General features: G+C 43.2%; 1 protein-coding gene across 1 annotated transcript in view; it reads left to right on the top strand.

Moving 5' to 3' along the window:
• Window positions 1-14,640, top strand: part of lrrc49 (leucine rich repeat containing 49) — a 72,855-nt gene that overhangs the window by 39,422 nt on the left and 18,793 nt on the right. The window contains exons 7-9 of the mRNA XM_083792160.1: window positions 1,227-1,310; window positions 12,144-12,322; window positions 13,820-13,915. Of these exons, the coding sequence (XP_083648286.1) occupies window positions 1,227-1,310; window positions 12,144-12,322; window positions 13,820-13,915 (359 nt within the window). The remainder of the gene's footprint in view (window positions 1-1,226; window positions 1,311-12,143; window positions 12,323-13,819; window positions 13,916-14,640) is intronic.

Raw genomic sequence — 14,640 nt, 5'->3', positions numbered from 1 at the left:
CTATCCTCTATCTACCGAGTTTGGGTTCGATCAAAAAGCCAAAAGCTGCATGACATGCTGTTGGCTGCCGATTCTGAGAGCTATTCTGCACATGAATCTGTCCACATTGTTGTCTTCTTACATATAGTTCTTACTATAGGTGCAAACATAGTTTTAGATCTAGGGCGACTGCGCAAAGACCCACTGAATATTTTCCTAGTGTAAGGGATTAGCTTATCATTCTCAGAAAGTAACTCATGTGATATCTAGTATCTACATATAAAGTTATCCAAACAATTTATAAAACAAAAAGCCTTAACTGAACAGTTGACCATTTGAGTAAGAGTCTGCAGCCCTTACATTTGTACATTAATACATTTCTGTACGTGGAAAATAGCCCTCTCTGTAATCTATAAGATATTGATTAGACAGATCAGACTTGCGTCTCATCTTCTTGCCTTGGTGAAATATGACATTTTCACCACATACACCCGCACATGCACATGCACCCGCACGCGCATGCGAGCACACACACACACACACACACACACACACACACACACACACACACACACACACACACACACACACACAATGACACAGGGTTCTAGTCCATTGATCAGACATCGAGCCATTGTTTCCACTGACTCAGACAAAGAGAGCTTCACATCCTCCAGTGCCTGGTTAGCTGGCTGGTGGCTGGCTGACTGGCTGGCTGGCTGGCTGGTGGCTGGCTGGCTGGCTGGCTGGCTGGCTGGGTGGGTGGGTGGGTGGATGACACGGCTCATATTGTGCCAGCAGTCAGCGTTGCATTTTGCATGGTAGAAGGCAGTGGCTAGACTCCGCTAATCTCTGAAATGGACAATCAGACAGATATATATAGTCTCTGTCAGGCAGAAACCTCATATCGTATGTCCAAAACCGTTACTTTTCAGGATTCAAATTCGAAAATGGCAGAAGCATGTGTGACTCTGTAGTATGATGGGTATTAATGTAGGAAGCACAGTAGGGCATTAATGTACAAAAAAAGTCAGAATATGGAGATTTCTGCCTGGCAACAACGATATATAATCCTGTGATGCAGCAGCTGGCTGCTGTGAGATTGTCCTGCACTCTGCTCGCCTCCGGGGCATCCACTCTGATCAACAGCACCAGAGGACAGGACCGGATCACTGTGTGGTGTCACACAGTCCCACTCTTTGCCATGAATGGAGCGACGGTCTGACCGTTCCCGCTGTGTTTCACAGGACGAGGAGCGGCGTGTAGCTGTCGCTCAGGCCCGAAAAGAGGAGGAAAAGAAGAAGGAGACGCACAAGCAGAGCATTCACAAGGTAGAGTCTATACTGTACCTACTGTACTACATTCATTCACACTGTCAAGGCCCACGCATACTCCAGTTTTTCGGTGATAAACTTGAATACTCCTTTCCTAACTCACACCTGCGGTGGTTGGGAAAACTACACCATGACGTCACGCCATGGTTATGAGTGACTCATCGATCACCCCAACGTATCTCTCCGTTTTTTACTAACCACCGAAAAGGTGAGTATCTTATCACCTAAAACTGAAGTATGTGTGGGCCATTGTGTTTTTGTGTCACCAATGAGAGTAAATAACCAAACTGTATTACGCATGATATTACAGCAGAGCGGTGTGAAATGAACACTGTTCATGGACGGGTAAATGAAATCACACGATAGAGTACCCAAGTACTCCCACTACCCCTGGGTCACAGCGTTATTTTTTGTATTGGAATTCCCAGGTAAATCTTAGATCTGAACTGCGTTCCAAAAATAAAGGACCAAAGTGAAGCGCTTCAAGCATCTAGCAAGATATTTCATCTTGCGGTGGGAGCGCACCTTAAGGCAGTAATCCTTCCCCATCCGGCTTCCAACCTGCCAAAATGGCTTATTGTGTTTGTTGAAACTGGACAAGCCGGAAATGTGTTCCTTAACGAATTATACCTTGCCCGTACCACTTGCAGGCTCATGCAAAGGTTAAATATGACATATTTCATACAGTAGCATGTTTTTTAGACATATGCCAGGTTCAGTTGTTGACCTGGTATTCTACAGTTTAGATTGATGATAGATTCTTGGCTTAGCTATGATCCTAGATTACTACCTCTATATAACATTCAATGTTCTGGAATGTCAGAACAGGTCAGCTCCATATAATGGAGATCTAAGGGTGACAGCGGGGGCAGTGTCTTGAGTGTACAGGGTGAGGTCAGATGAGGTCAGATCAACATATGGAATGAATTCTGTATTGGCCATAATGGAGCGTGTCACGAGGCGTGACGGACTGACTGGCATATTTTAGCATGACGGACTGACTGACAGGTTTTGCTGGTTTTCATAGTAAACTGTGACCTATGGTCTCAATACGATAAGCTGGTGTTTGTTTGGACTTTGGACAGAAATACCACATAATGTTGTGTTGTGTTCATGGAACTCTCTTTTCACATTCTAATCTAACATTAATACCACAAGCTTTGTTGTGTGTACACTGGCTTTGCCTTCTTTGCCGATGCCTTCTCTCCGCCCATCGTAACATACATATACTGTACAGTATAGGGCAGGCTATAGCAGGATTTTTTGCTTCTAAGAGGCTTATCAGTGAATATATGAAGCAAGGAGGCAGCTTGACTCACAAGTATCCCCCTGGACATACTTACCCCCAATCCAACACTTGATGCTGAGTGACAAGCAGGGAGACATTGGTTGGGTATACCATTATTATAGTCTTTGATACCAGGGCGGTCTCCAGCAAAAGTTGTTATGTCACAGTCATTTTAACCACTTTAACCATATTTTATTTATATTTTATACTTTGACTATTCAAGTATAGCAGCTATAGCTGCTATTTACTTGCGCAAGCAGAGCGCGCAAGTAATAATTTCGCCCGGTCTCTTCCGCAGTGACAGCTGTCCCGCCATTCGATGTTTATGCAGAAAAACATCAAATCTGTGCCTGTTTTGCTGGGACCAAACGACCACAAATGACCATATCTCTTACGTCATCATTTAGAGCTAGTCATACGTATACTATATACATAATCAGTAAAAATAAAATAGCAAATTGTGCCTGATCTGCTGGGACCAGAGTATGTGGTGTGTATATGTATGACTAGCTCTTAATGATGACGTAAGAAATATGGTCATTTGTGGTCGTTTGGTCCCAGCAAACCAGGCACAGATTTGCTGTTTTCTTGCATAAACATCAAATGGCGGGACAGCTGTCACGGTTCTTGGCGCAAAGTAACCACAGTATACCGCTAATCAACTTACAACTACACACTCTATATAGTATATGTATAGTATATAGTATATGCCTATATACTATATATACTATATATAGTATATGCCTATATACTATATGCCTGTTTTGCTGGGACCAAACGACCACAAATGACCATATCTCTTACGTCATCATTTAGAGCTAGTCATACGTATACTATATACATAATCAGTAAAAATAAAATAGCAAATTGTGCCTGATCTGCTGGGACCAGAGTACGTGGTGTGTATATGTATGACTAGCTCTTAATGATGACGTAAGAAATATGGTCATTTGTGGTCGTTTGGTCCCAGCAAACCAGGCACAGATTTGCTGTTTTCTTGCATAAACATCAAATGGCGGGAGAGCTGTAACCACAGTATACCGCTAATCAACTTACAACTACACACTCTATATAGTATATGTATATGTATACGTATGTCCTACGTCATCATTTACAGCTAGTCATACGTATACTATATACATAATCAGTATACAGTATCTACATCGATAAAACTGTATTTCTTATATAGATAGAAACTTGAACCATACTTAATAATACTAGGTGTTTATATGCATAAAGTAGGTAGGTAACAAATAGTTACACCTACAGCGGTCGAAAGTACTTGCGCGCTCTGCTTGCGCACTAGTTGGCCATTTATGGCCTACTAGTGTGCAACAAGCAAGTATGCTCTCGACAGAGTGCAGTTCTAGTTAGATATGAGATCTTTTTTGAAAAGCTCTTTTAGAAAAATCTTGGAAGATTTGTGCAAATCCGTGCCAAAATACATTTCAATTTGGGGGACCTTGACTTGAAAAGGTTTGAGAAGCAGTGCTCTAGCCTCAACACCACTGAGCTGGTATCAGTGAATAGAGTTGTGACATTTCATATCCACTGCACTGCACACTGTTAGCCAGAGATCTGTTGTTATGATTATGAAACACAAATTTAATTTAGGCTAAGTATTTATCTGGACAAAAAAACAACAACCGTGGCATTTTATGCTGGTTTTGAATCTGCTTTGTCAACATTTTAGTTTTTTTAGTTTAGTTTTGTTTGTCAATCCAGCGATCCAGAATGTTTCAGATTAGAAAGCTGTGTCTACTCTGAAACATTTAGCTCATTTAAAAAATGTGCTGCATTTGCTTGTCTATTTTGCTTCTCATGTCAGTGACAGTGGGAGCGCTGATGTGGCGTGGGAGTGTGGATGGGGCTCAGAAGGCTTTTGAAGTGCACTTTAATGGGTGCTAATGTTGGTATCAAATTCTTATTGGTATCCGTATGCATGAAACCACCATTAGTTTGTGTCAGCATTATTATACAGTAGGCTATTAACACAACCGGGATTCCTTCAAAATAGGAGCTCTGGGGTGCCGGAAAGACATGGCCGCTTTTACTCTGAACCCCACGACCCGGAAACAATCAGCTAAAAAAAGTTTGCTTTACATTGCTAGCTTACATTGCTATCGTTTTAATTTATACGATACCCTATATGATCCAAAAAGCGTTCATATTTTGCGGGGGAGACAGATGAGGAGCAGAAATGAAGCGCTAGTATATCGATCAGTTCAAAACCACGGAGAGCGCCCTGGATTAGGAGAGACGAGTCATTCTTTCTGCCGCGCTAACAGCTAAGTCAACGTAAGCTAACATGAGTGCAGAGCGTAGCATGCAGTAGCTGAAAGGCGAACTGAAAAATAAAAAAAGGAACAAATTCAGAATATTCTTATCTCGTCCGGTATCATTGAGGATGCGCTAGGATGTCTACAGACGTCGTATGTACCCCTTGGTTCGATTCCCTATGACGTTTCCAGACGTCCTATGTACAGAATGTGTACAAACATTTCTCAATAGAAACTTGTTCATGTCAAGGATCCCCAAAATGTATGTATTTGTCCACCAGCATCTGAATTTGTTTTGTTCCCCAGAAGCAAATATTTAAGTTAAACATTTTCACTTTCACTCAAAGATTTGCACACATTTTCAAGATAAAAAAAAAATAGCAGATTACAATTTACAATTTACAATTTAGGCATTTAGCAGACGCTCTTGATCCAGAGCGACTTACATTTAGGCAAGAACAAAAGCATGGGAATACATCACATAAAAGCATTTATCATGAAACATGCGTAAGCTAAGAAGGTAACAGTGGAATATCTATATGATGAAACTATACATACACTATACATAATAAACTATACATATTCACTACTATGCTATACATATGTACTATGGCGTGCTATGACTATATACAATACAATTATAGTGCTGTCTACATAACATGCTATAAGTCTAAGTCAAATGCTATCTAAGCCAACAGAAATTCTATCTAAGGGGTTAGGGTAAGTGCTATGGGCCATGATGGAGTCTGAAAAGGTGGGTTTTCAGGCTACGGCGGAAGATTGGGAGTGATGCTGCAGTTCTGACTGCAATGGGAAGTGCATTCCACAGTTTTGGAGCCAGAAGGGAGAAGAGTTTGGGACGTGTGGAGCGTTGTCCCGGCGTTTTTAGTGAGGGTACTTCCAGTTTCCCTGCGTTGGCTGATCTGAGTGCGCGGGAGGGTTTGTAGGGTTCAATCATACTTGTAAGATATGGGGGAGCCATACCTTTGGTTGCTTTGAATGCCAGCATCAGAGTTTTGTATTCTGTGCGGGCAGCGACCGGGAGCCAGTGGAGGGAGCGGAGCAGGGGGGAGACAGAGTTCTGGTTAATGGTCATTTAATGCGCTATTCTGCTTTTTCTGTGCCTAGATCAAGTGTTCCCAAACTTTTCAGGCCATGACCCCCCCAAATAAAGATATTTGAACCGGGGACCCCCACCCTGACCAGCACTTGGAATTGCAGGCTCAGGAAATTGCAGGCTTATACAGCTCAGGAAATGACCTGAAACAGCTTATGTGGACAGTGAAAAGAGATCTACTGTAGAAGCCCTCAAGAAGTGGTGTGATGCCAACAAATTATTGCTGAACAAAATACATGATCTTTAGTAATAAAATAATAGATAACTCAGTTAAATTAACAATAAATGACATAGAAATTGAACGAGTACATGAAAATAAATTCTTGTACACATTCTTGTAAAAAACAATAGCTATATTATATTAAATAAATGACCTAGTAAATAAAGACTCACTATATACATTGTATTGTTCCCTCATACTTCCATACTTAACGTACTGTGTGGGGAACACATACAAAACAATAATATAACCAATTTTCATGTTACAAAAAAGGCCATAAGAATCATAAATAAAACCGAATATCTTGCAGCTACAAACTCACTATTCATCTGCAAACACGCACTAAAACTAGAAGATATAGTCAACCTAAACACTGCAATATTCATGTACAAATTAAATAAATAAATATCATCCATACAGGAGCTGTTTCAAACGAGAGAGACCCATTACAACCTCAGGGGGACCTGTGTATTAAAACAAAAAGGGGCGAGGACCAACACAAAGGGCAGATGTATATCTAAAATAGGGGTAGACTTGTGGAATAGCCTGGACAATGAACTAAAGCTATGCCCATCACGTAACACATTTAAAAAGCTATTTAAAAGTAGGGTATTCAATAGATATAAAACATTATCATAAGATCAAAGTTCTATATTCCACTCTTGGCTAGAGTTTAAATCGGCTAGAGTTGGCTAGAGTTTAAATTGTTTCCATCTTACTGCTCTCAATCTGAATGTTCTCATTCTGTCAGACTAAGTTCTAAAAATTTGCGTAGTTTTTCTTCTGTTTCCTTTGTATTTTGTAATGAAATTGAAATTAATGTGTTTTACCATGTAACTGTAAAGCACCGAAATTCATTCAAATTGTACCCTGTATACACTTATACTGTATGTCGTTTTATTTACTGTTGAGTGTGAAAACAATGTTGCACATTAAGCTAATAATTTGGGTCCCGACCCCCAGTTTGGGAAACACTGGCCTAGATTACTTGATGAGCCATATAATAATAATATAATATAATAATAATATATATCAGCTCTGTTGTCATCGAATCCACTCATGATAATCTGCAGGGATAAATCAACGCTCACATAATAAGCGCTGGGAATTTATCTGTGCACTGCTTTGGTGCTCCCATCTTGGACACAGATGTTTCATCTGGTGTGCATTAAGTATCATAGAGGCGCTGATCAGTAGGAGCATTCAAGTCAACCGATGTGGTGAAGAAAAAAACGACGACGAGCCAAGTATGAGGAGTACACAGTACGTTATGGAATATATTTGTACACTTTCAGTAGTGTTAAATTGACTCCCCAAATTTTTGTTGTGATGTTTATTTTGTTTAGCGAATGGAAAAGTATTTGAGCCAAGCAGTTGCCTCCTGATCTGCACCATAGAGGGTGATTAATGCTCCTTTTATTCTTTGGAGAGGGCAAACTTCAATGACTTCGATGAGTGCTCTATGGTTCAATGGAGCAACTCGATGAGTGCTGCTCCACTCCACAAGCTCACAGTGGTCTTGGGCCTACTGCCCTATTGGTGAAGGCCGGCCAAGTAGGGGCCATGTCCGGTTCTGAATCTGTTAAGGGTTGACCACTATCTCCTTGGGAGGTTGGTGCCAGGCACCTGTTGGGACAGTAGTTTAAACTTTAGGAAAGGAAAGACGGATACAGAGCAGACTCGCAACTGTGTATTGTATTTGATTGTATTGTGTCAGTTAGGGCATTCTTCCAAACTGGTCGTCTAGAATATGTAAGTGAATCAGTGGGTGGGAGGAGGTGTGTTTAATCAGACAGGGGTGCAAATGATATTCTTCAAGAGACAATATAATCACCAATATATACAGTAATAACACAGTATAGGGATTTTGAAGAGTTTGGATGTAGTTATGGGGGATGCTTTGAGAAACAAATGCTCAGCGGGTGTTAGAGAATGTTTGATCAAACTGTTGAAAGGCTTCTTCTTCAGGCATGTGACTGATCCTGCAAAGTAAACAGGCGTGTGTGTGTGTGTGTGTGTGTGTGTGTGTGTGTGTGTGTGTGTGTGTGTGTGTGTGTGTGTGTGTGTGTGTGTGTGTGTGTGTGTGTGTGTGTGTGTGTGTGTGTGTGTGTGTGTGTGTGTGTGTGTGTGTGTGTGTGTGTGTGTGTGTGTGTGTGTGTGTGTGTGTGTGTGCGTGCGCGCGCGCGCGCAACCATGTCCCATCTGTGTGCCTCATGTACATCTGTTGCCCGTGTGTGTGTGTGTGTTGTATGTGTTTCGTCTATGTTGGGTGTGTCCATCTGTGTGTGTGTGTGTGTGTGTGTGTGCACACGCATGCATTTGTTGTGAAAGGCCTGCAGATTGCAGGAATGCACATGCCAAGAGGCAATGGCTAAATTCTGTTCAGTGTCTGTGATAATTGGCAGTCGCCACATGTGGAGGAGACGATGCTTCCTGTATCTGCGATCTGTATCCTGAAACACTTAAGGTCCATCCAGACTGGACGCGATTTTCGGAAAACCGGTGGAAAAACGCTGCTAAAAATCTGAAAAACGCAGCAGTGTGCACTGTGCAGGGATCTTTACTGTTGAGTTTGTGCATTGTACTATTGTTTGCGTTAAAAATGGTTTATGTAAGAATTAATATATTGTTACGTACGTGTGTGTGTGTGTGTGTGTGTGTGTGTGTGTGTGTGTGTGTGTGTGTGTGTGTGTGTGTGTGTGTGTGTGTGTGTGTGTGTGTGTGTGTGTGTGTGTGTGTGTGTGTGTGTGCGTGTGCATGTGCATGTGCGCTGTTGCGGCTGTGGCTGCTTTTGCCTGAGCGCTGCGTATGGGGCCCTTGCTAGGAGTTGATTGTCTGTTTGCAATCTGACTCTGCTAATCCTGGAGAGAAAATTATACGCCGAACGTCGCAGCCAAGGTTCCTGTCATGCCCTTCTGTCTTGAGGAGGAAGAACAGAAACATTTATTATTCCTCTCGATCCCTTTTAGCTCCAGCGTTTCTCTTTTTGTCATGACACTAGTACTCTTTGGGTGGCAATCTAGGAATTGTAGCTGACACCATTTACGTTTGCACAAATTTTACGGTGCATTTGCTTGCATATCGTCTGTAGGGGCAGAAACCTTGTACCATACTTTTTTCAACTTTACATCCCCCCCCCCCCCACACACACACACAGATTAATGCCCTACTTCGAGTGGACATAGCCGATCTACAAGTTCACAACGTGTGTGTTTTGCGAACTTGTAGAGTTTTAACTACTTGTAGAGTTTTCACTAGGTTAGTCTAAAATAATAACAAAAATCACACCTGTGTGAACAGAGTGGTGCAACTCCCCTCTCCCCCCCCCCTCCTATCTCTCTCTCTCTCTCTCTCTCTCTCTCTCTCCTCCGTCAGATTAGCTTTATTATGGATATAAATCCGCGTCGCTGAGAACTATTTTTTTCATTATTATTTTGGGTCGGCCTTTCCTTCTTTAGCGTACCTAGACCGGATCGCGCATGCGAGCTGCCGTCCACGGGGGTCGGCCTTTCCTTCTTTAGCGTACCTAGACCGGATCGCGCATGCGAGCTGCCGTCCACCTCCCATTATACAGGCAGACTAAAAGCTTCAATAACTCCTAATCTACGGAGCTCTCCATGGTTTGGTCAATTAGCGCGATGTTCGGAGGTCTTTGCTGATTATCCGGTGGTCTAGATGGAAACATTGGTGCTTTCTAGAGCAAGGATGGCTATATTTTAGCTCGCTAGCATTGACGCTATTTATTTAGCACAAGATGTGATCTGTTTCTGTGCTGCGTGCGCAGCCTCTCCAATTTCACTCCATTGCTGGTTTCACGCATGCGCACACCACTCGTGCTCATGATACATGATACATGATACATGATACATGATACATGATACATGATACATGATACACACGGACATTGCTAGCTGGTTGTAGGAGTGGTTGCACCACTCAAAAAAGGAAGGGTTTGGGACATACAAGGTTTTCTCCTGACTGTGTGACATAACATTTTGTCCAAAACTGTTACTTTTCAGGATTCAATAAAAAAAAAAGTTAAAGTAGCAGATCTACAAGAAACGTGGTGTGATCCACTACTTTTGATGCTATCGTGTGTCGTTGTAGTATATATGATCAAGTAGGGCTGGTAATTTAGGAAAGAAGGCAAAGAGTTAATATGGAGATACAGTCCCTCCCGACAGCGACAATATGCAAGAGTAGCCTACAGTAGACCTAAACGGAGGTGGATACTATACTGTACTAGTTTACCCCAGAAAGTGGGAGTGGCACATTCCATACCTGAGTGTATCGAAACTAAACACTGGCAAGGGGGGGAGAAAAAAAAAGAGAAAGCAGCATTCTTCTCTGCTGCAGTGCAGACTGTTGCAGCCAGAGTCTGATAACCACCATTGCAGTAGATCACACAAATCAGATGCTCAGGATGCAAAGATACTACAGTATATAGTCTTGATCATTGATCACTTGATCATACTACAGCTTGAGACAAAAGTATCCAAAATAGCAAGGAAGCGCTGCGTTTTCGAGCTTGTCGTCTGCAAGTATACAGGCCACTGGGGGGGTGCAAGTACAGACCCCTGGGGGACTCCAATCAACAAATGATATATAATATTTAAGTGTAAAGGCACTCAGAGAGTAGACTTGTACCAGTGTTGGCAACGACTACTTTTATGCAAAGACTTACAGTATACGTAACTGTTATCTACACTCGAGGGGTTTCACACATGCTCATCACTATGTGGGTGTGTATGGATGCCTTATTACAGTACCACAGTGTTGAGCCGAACCATGTGTGTCAATCACCTCAGTGTTCCTGGTCTGGTCTTTTGGTATGCGCCTGTTTGCTGCCCCATAAGTATTGTTCTGTTCACCGGCATGGGAAGGGGGGGGTTGTTATTATCCATCTCGCTGCTCTTAGTGGTTAATGTTGTCTAAATGTGCTGATGGAGCAGAGCCTGAACGCCATGATATTAATCACTACTTGTATTTACATTCTATGAATAAAACATTAATCTCAATCCGTGAGTTATTTGACTGAACCCTCATCCGGGTGAAAACCTCCGTCCTCGGTGGAGCAGAGTGACATTGTGACCGCTGTGTTGTTGTGATTATTTGTCTTCGTAGAGTCCTGCACTTAACTGGCCTCAGCAGCACAGCGTCCTTCCTCCCACTGCAGCACTCAAGTCTCAGGATTTCTCGGGGAGCAGCAAGGTGCCATGTCTCTGTGTGTGTGACCCAGGAGAGACAAGCATGTCCCCCATGATGTGTGCTTTGCTCCTCAGTGTGGTCACCTGACACACATACAGTACACATGAACCTGTGTGTTTATGGTGTGTGTGTGTGTGTGTGTGTGTGTGTGTGTGTGTGTGTGTGTGTGTGTGTGTGTGTGTGTGTGTGTGTGTGTGTGTGTGTGTGTGTGTGTGTGTGTGTGTGTGTGTGTGTGTGTGTGTGTGTGTGTGTGTGTGTGTGTGTGCCCGTGTGTATGTGTGCGAGTGAGTGCATGTGCATGTGTACGCGTACTACGCGCATGTGCGGAACCTCACACTCTCCATAGTTGTGTGTGGAGTGTGTGTTTGTGCATGGTGTTAATGCAGTGCGTTGTGTTGGGATCCGTGGACCACCAGGCATCCTTGTGGGGGTTTCCAGCTAAATGATGGATAGTCGGGAACCAAATGGACCTTTACGGGTCCATTCTGTTCCATCTGTATCTGTAGGTATGGGAGCCTGTGGCCTAATGGCATACCGAACTGGGGCTATGTTGGAAAAAGTTGGAGGATAACTGTGTTAGTGCTCCTGTGCATGAGTGTGTGCGTGCTAAAGGCCCTTGTACATTTGTGTGTGTGTGTGTGTGTGTGTGTGTGTGTGTGTGTGTGTGTGTGTGTGTGTGTGTGTGTGTGTGTGTGTGTGTGTGTGTGTGTGTGTCCAGGAGAAGAGACGTCTGGCCATCCGTAATGCAGCCCAGCAGTGGGAGGGACTCAGGACCCCATGCTCGGACCTTCCTCCGCAGAACGGCACCAAGGAGGAGGCCAGTCCAGAGAGCAGCCCCACCCACAGTCCTGCACAGACCAATGGCCTCGCACAGGAGCCCTCTCCTGATGAGCCCAGGTACAGTACATGTGCCTCTCCTGATGAGCCCAGGTACAGTACATGTGCCTCCCCTGATGAGCCCAGGTACAGTACATGTGCCTCTCCTGATGAGCCCAGGTACAGTACATGTGCCTCTCCTGATGAGCCCAGGTACAGTACATGTGCCTCTCCTGATGAGCCCAGGTACAGTACATGTGCCTCTCCTGATGAGCCCAGGTACAGTACATGTGCCTCTCCTGATGAGCCCAGGTACAGTACATGTGCCTCTCCTGATGAGCCCAGGTACAGTACATGTGCCTCTCCTGATGAGCCCAGGTGCATGTGCCCAAGACAATTAGGAAAGCAAGACCCGCCATCTCCAGTTCACTTCCCATGTCTGTGTGACGTACAGTAGGTCTCTTTAGGAGGCCGGTATTTTGTTGGCGTCTATTAATTCCAATGGGAGAGTGTGCGTGAACACAGCTTATTAACGATTATTTTGGTCACTGAACTAAATATGGGACCCAATCGTCACATCACATGCCACCCAATTATCCCACACTAATAATTGTTATAGAGAGTAATGCATCACTTTTCCACCGGGGCACGCCCTCCTCATCTAGACTGAGTGGCAAAACATTGAGCAGCATGGATCATTGGAGTTTGGAAGCGCTCGTTGGAAATCACTCATCACATAACGCAGGAGGCAGCAGGACGTTGCATTTTTCAAAACGAGCTCTTCCAAAGTGCTACCTGCATGGAATTTCTTGACAGAAAGTGGATTTTTATAGGTTAACCATTTATAGAGCGTCCTGTCCTGCCCCCTTTCAGAACGATGAGGGCACCAGAAGAGAATTTCCCATTCTTTTTTCCATAGATGTTTCAAAAAGTATTCGTCTAATGACCTTTAAAGCCTCAAACAAAGCATGACAATAAACACAATATTTTGGGCCCAACAAATAATGAGAAAGGGAAAAAAAGAAAGTATGGTACACTGCTCTTTTTTTCTTCTTACTAATTATTTAAAATATTGTGTTTATTGTCATGATTTGTCATCATCTGAGTTGTCTTTGTCCGAGGCTTAAAGGTCTTTAAATAAATACATTCTACGTCTATGGGGAAATGAATGGGAAATTCTCTTCCGGTGACCTCTAAGGGGCTGCAACGCTCTATACTTAGTGCTTCTGTTAGGTTTTTTAGTGTTTATGTTTGCATTTCCTTGTTTTAATGTTCTGGGTACTATGGATGGAAATCAGCTTTACGCTCAATCTGGCATATTTACACCTACTCATGTGTATGTCATTCATAATCATGTTTTAGTGTGTTGCACTGTCCCTGCCACAAAAACAAATGAATTGAAGCAAGTAACGTTGACCGACGTCCCTCAAGGCTCAACAATAAGCAATTTTGCCCAAATGTTTGCCGCCAGAATAGAGACCACGTCAAGTGGTGTTAGCTAAAGTACAAATGTTTGTGTGGCATTTCTGTAGTTTCAAATTCTGAAGGTTCTGTGTTGGTTTGTTTTGTGATGATCAGGCGGGTTAGCCCCGTATCCGGACCAGAGCGACCCACAGCGGTTAGCGAGAACAGACTCCGCACCAACAGCCGCCCCAACAGCCCCCGGGACCCCAAGTAAGACATGTAAACACACACACAGACACACACAGACACGCACGCGCGCAAGTGAGAACCCCTACCAAAGTTAACTGCGACAAACCAAGGCAAGTACCTACACACACTTCCATGCGGACCACCAGACAAAGACACTGGGAGACTTCCAGACCACGTACAGTATCAGTCCAAGAATATATTGTTACATTGCACTATGTGTGAAAGAATGTGTCACTGACACATGAGGCTTAACACCTGGTCCTTTATCATTCTGACACCTTTTTTTCAACCAACAATTAGTTTCAGCCAGACCCATATAACGCTGCCCACAGTCTGAACACACGGTGGAATGTCTTTCATTTCCCCTGACTTTTCCCTCTCTCTCTCTCTCTGTCTATATCTGCCTGCTTTATCAGAGCCTTAGCCATTTCTCCCCAACCCCTGATAACATATCAATAGACTTTTAACTACGTTAATCCTGGCATCGATATTTTGGGGAAATTGTCTACATGTTTAAAATATTTTCAAAATCCTCTTTTTTTGCTAGCGATAATATTAGTGATCTATTGATTGAGACTCGATGGTCACAACTTAGATTTTTTTGTATACCATATGACCTAGTTGTAATCTCAGTCTATTCATCTGCACTCAATCTAACCTTCCAATGGGCCAACGCTCTGGTTAACTAATGTTATCACTTATAGTGTTGCTGTTGGTATAGGAATAAACACAGAAGCGGTGGTGCG

The sequence above is a fragment of the Protomyctophum parallelum genome (assembly GCF_964188405.1).
Source record: "Protomyctophum parallelum genome assembly, chromosome: 2".
Lineage (NCBI taxonomy): Eukaryota > Metazoa > Chordata > Actinopteri > Myctophiformes > Myctophidae > Protomyctophum > Protomyctophum parallelum.
The sequence above is the reverse complement of the archived record's forward strand: the minus strand, read 5'-3'. Positions and strand labels throughout refer to the sequence as shown.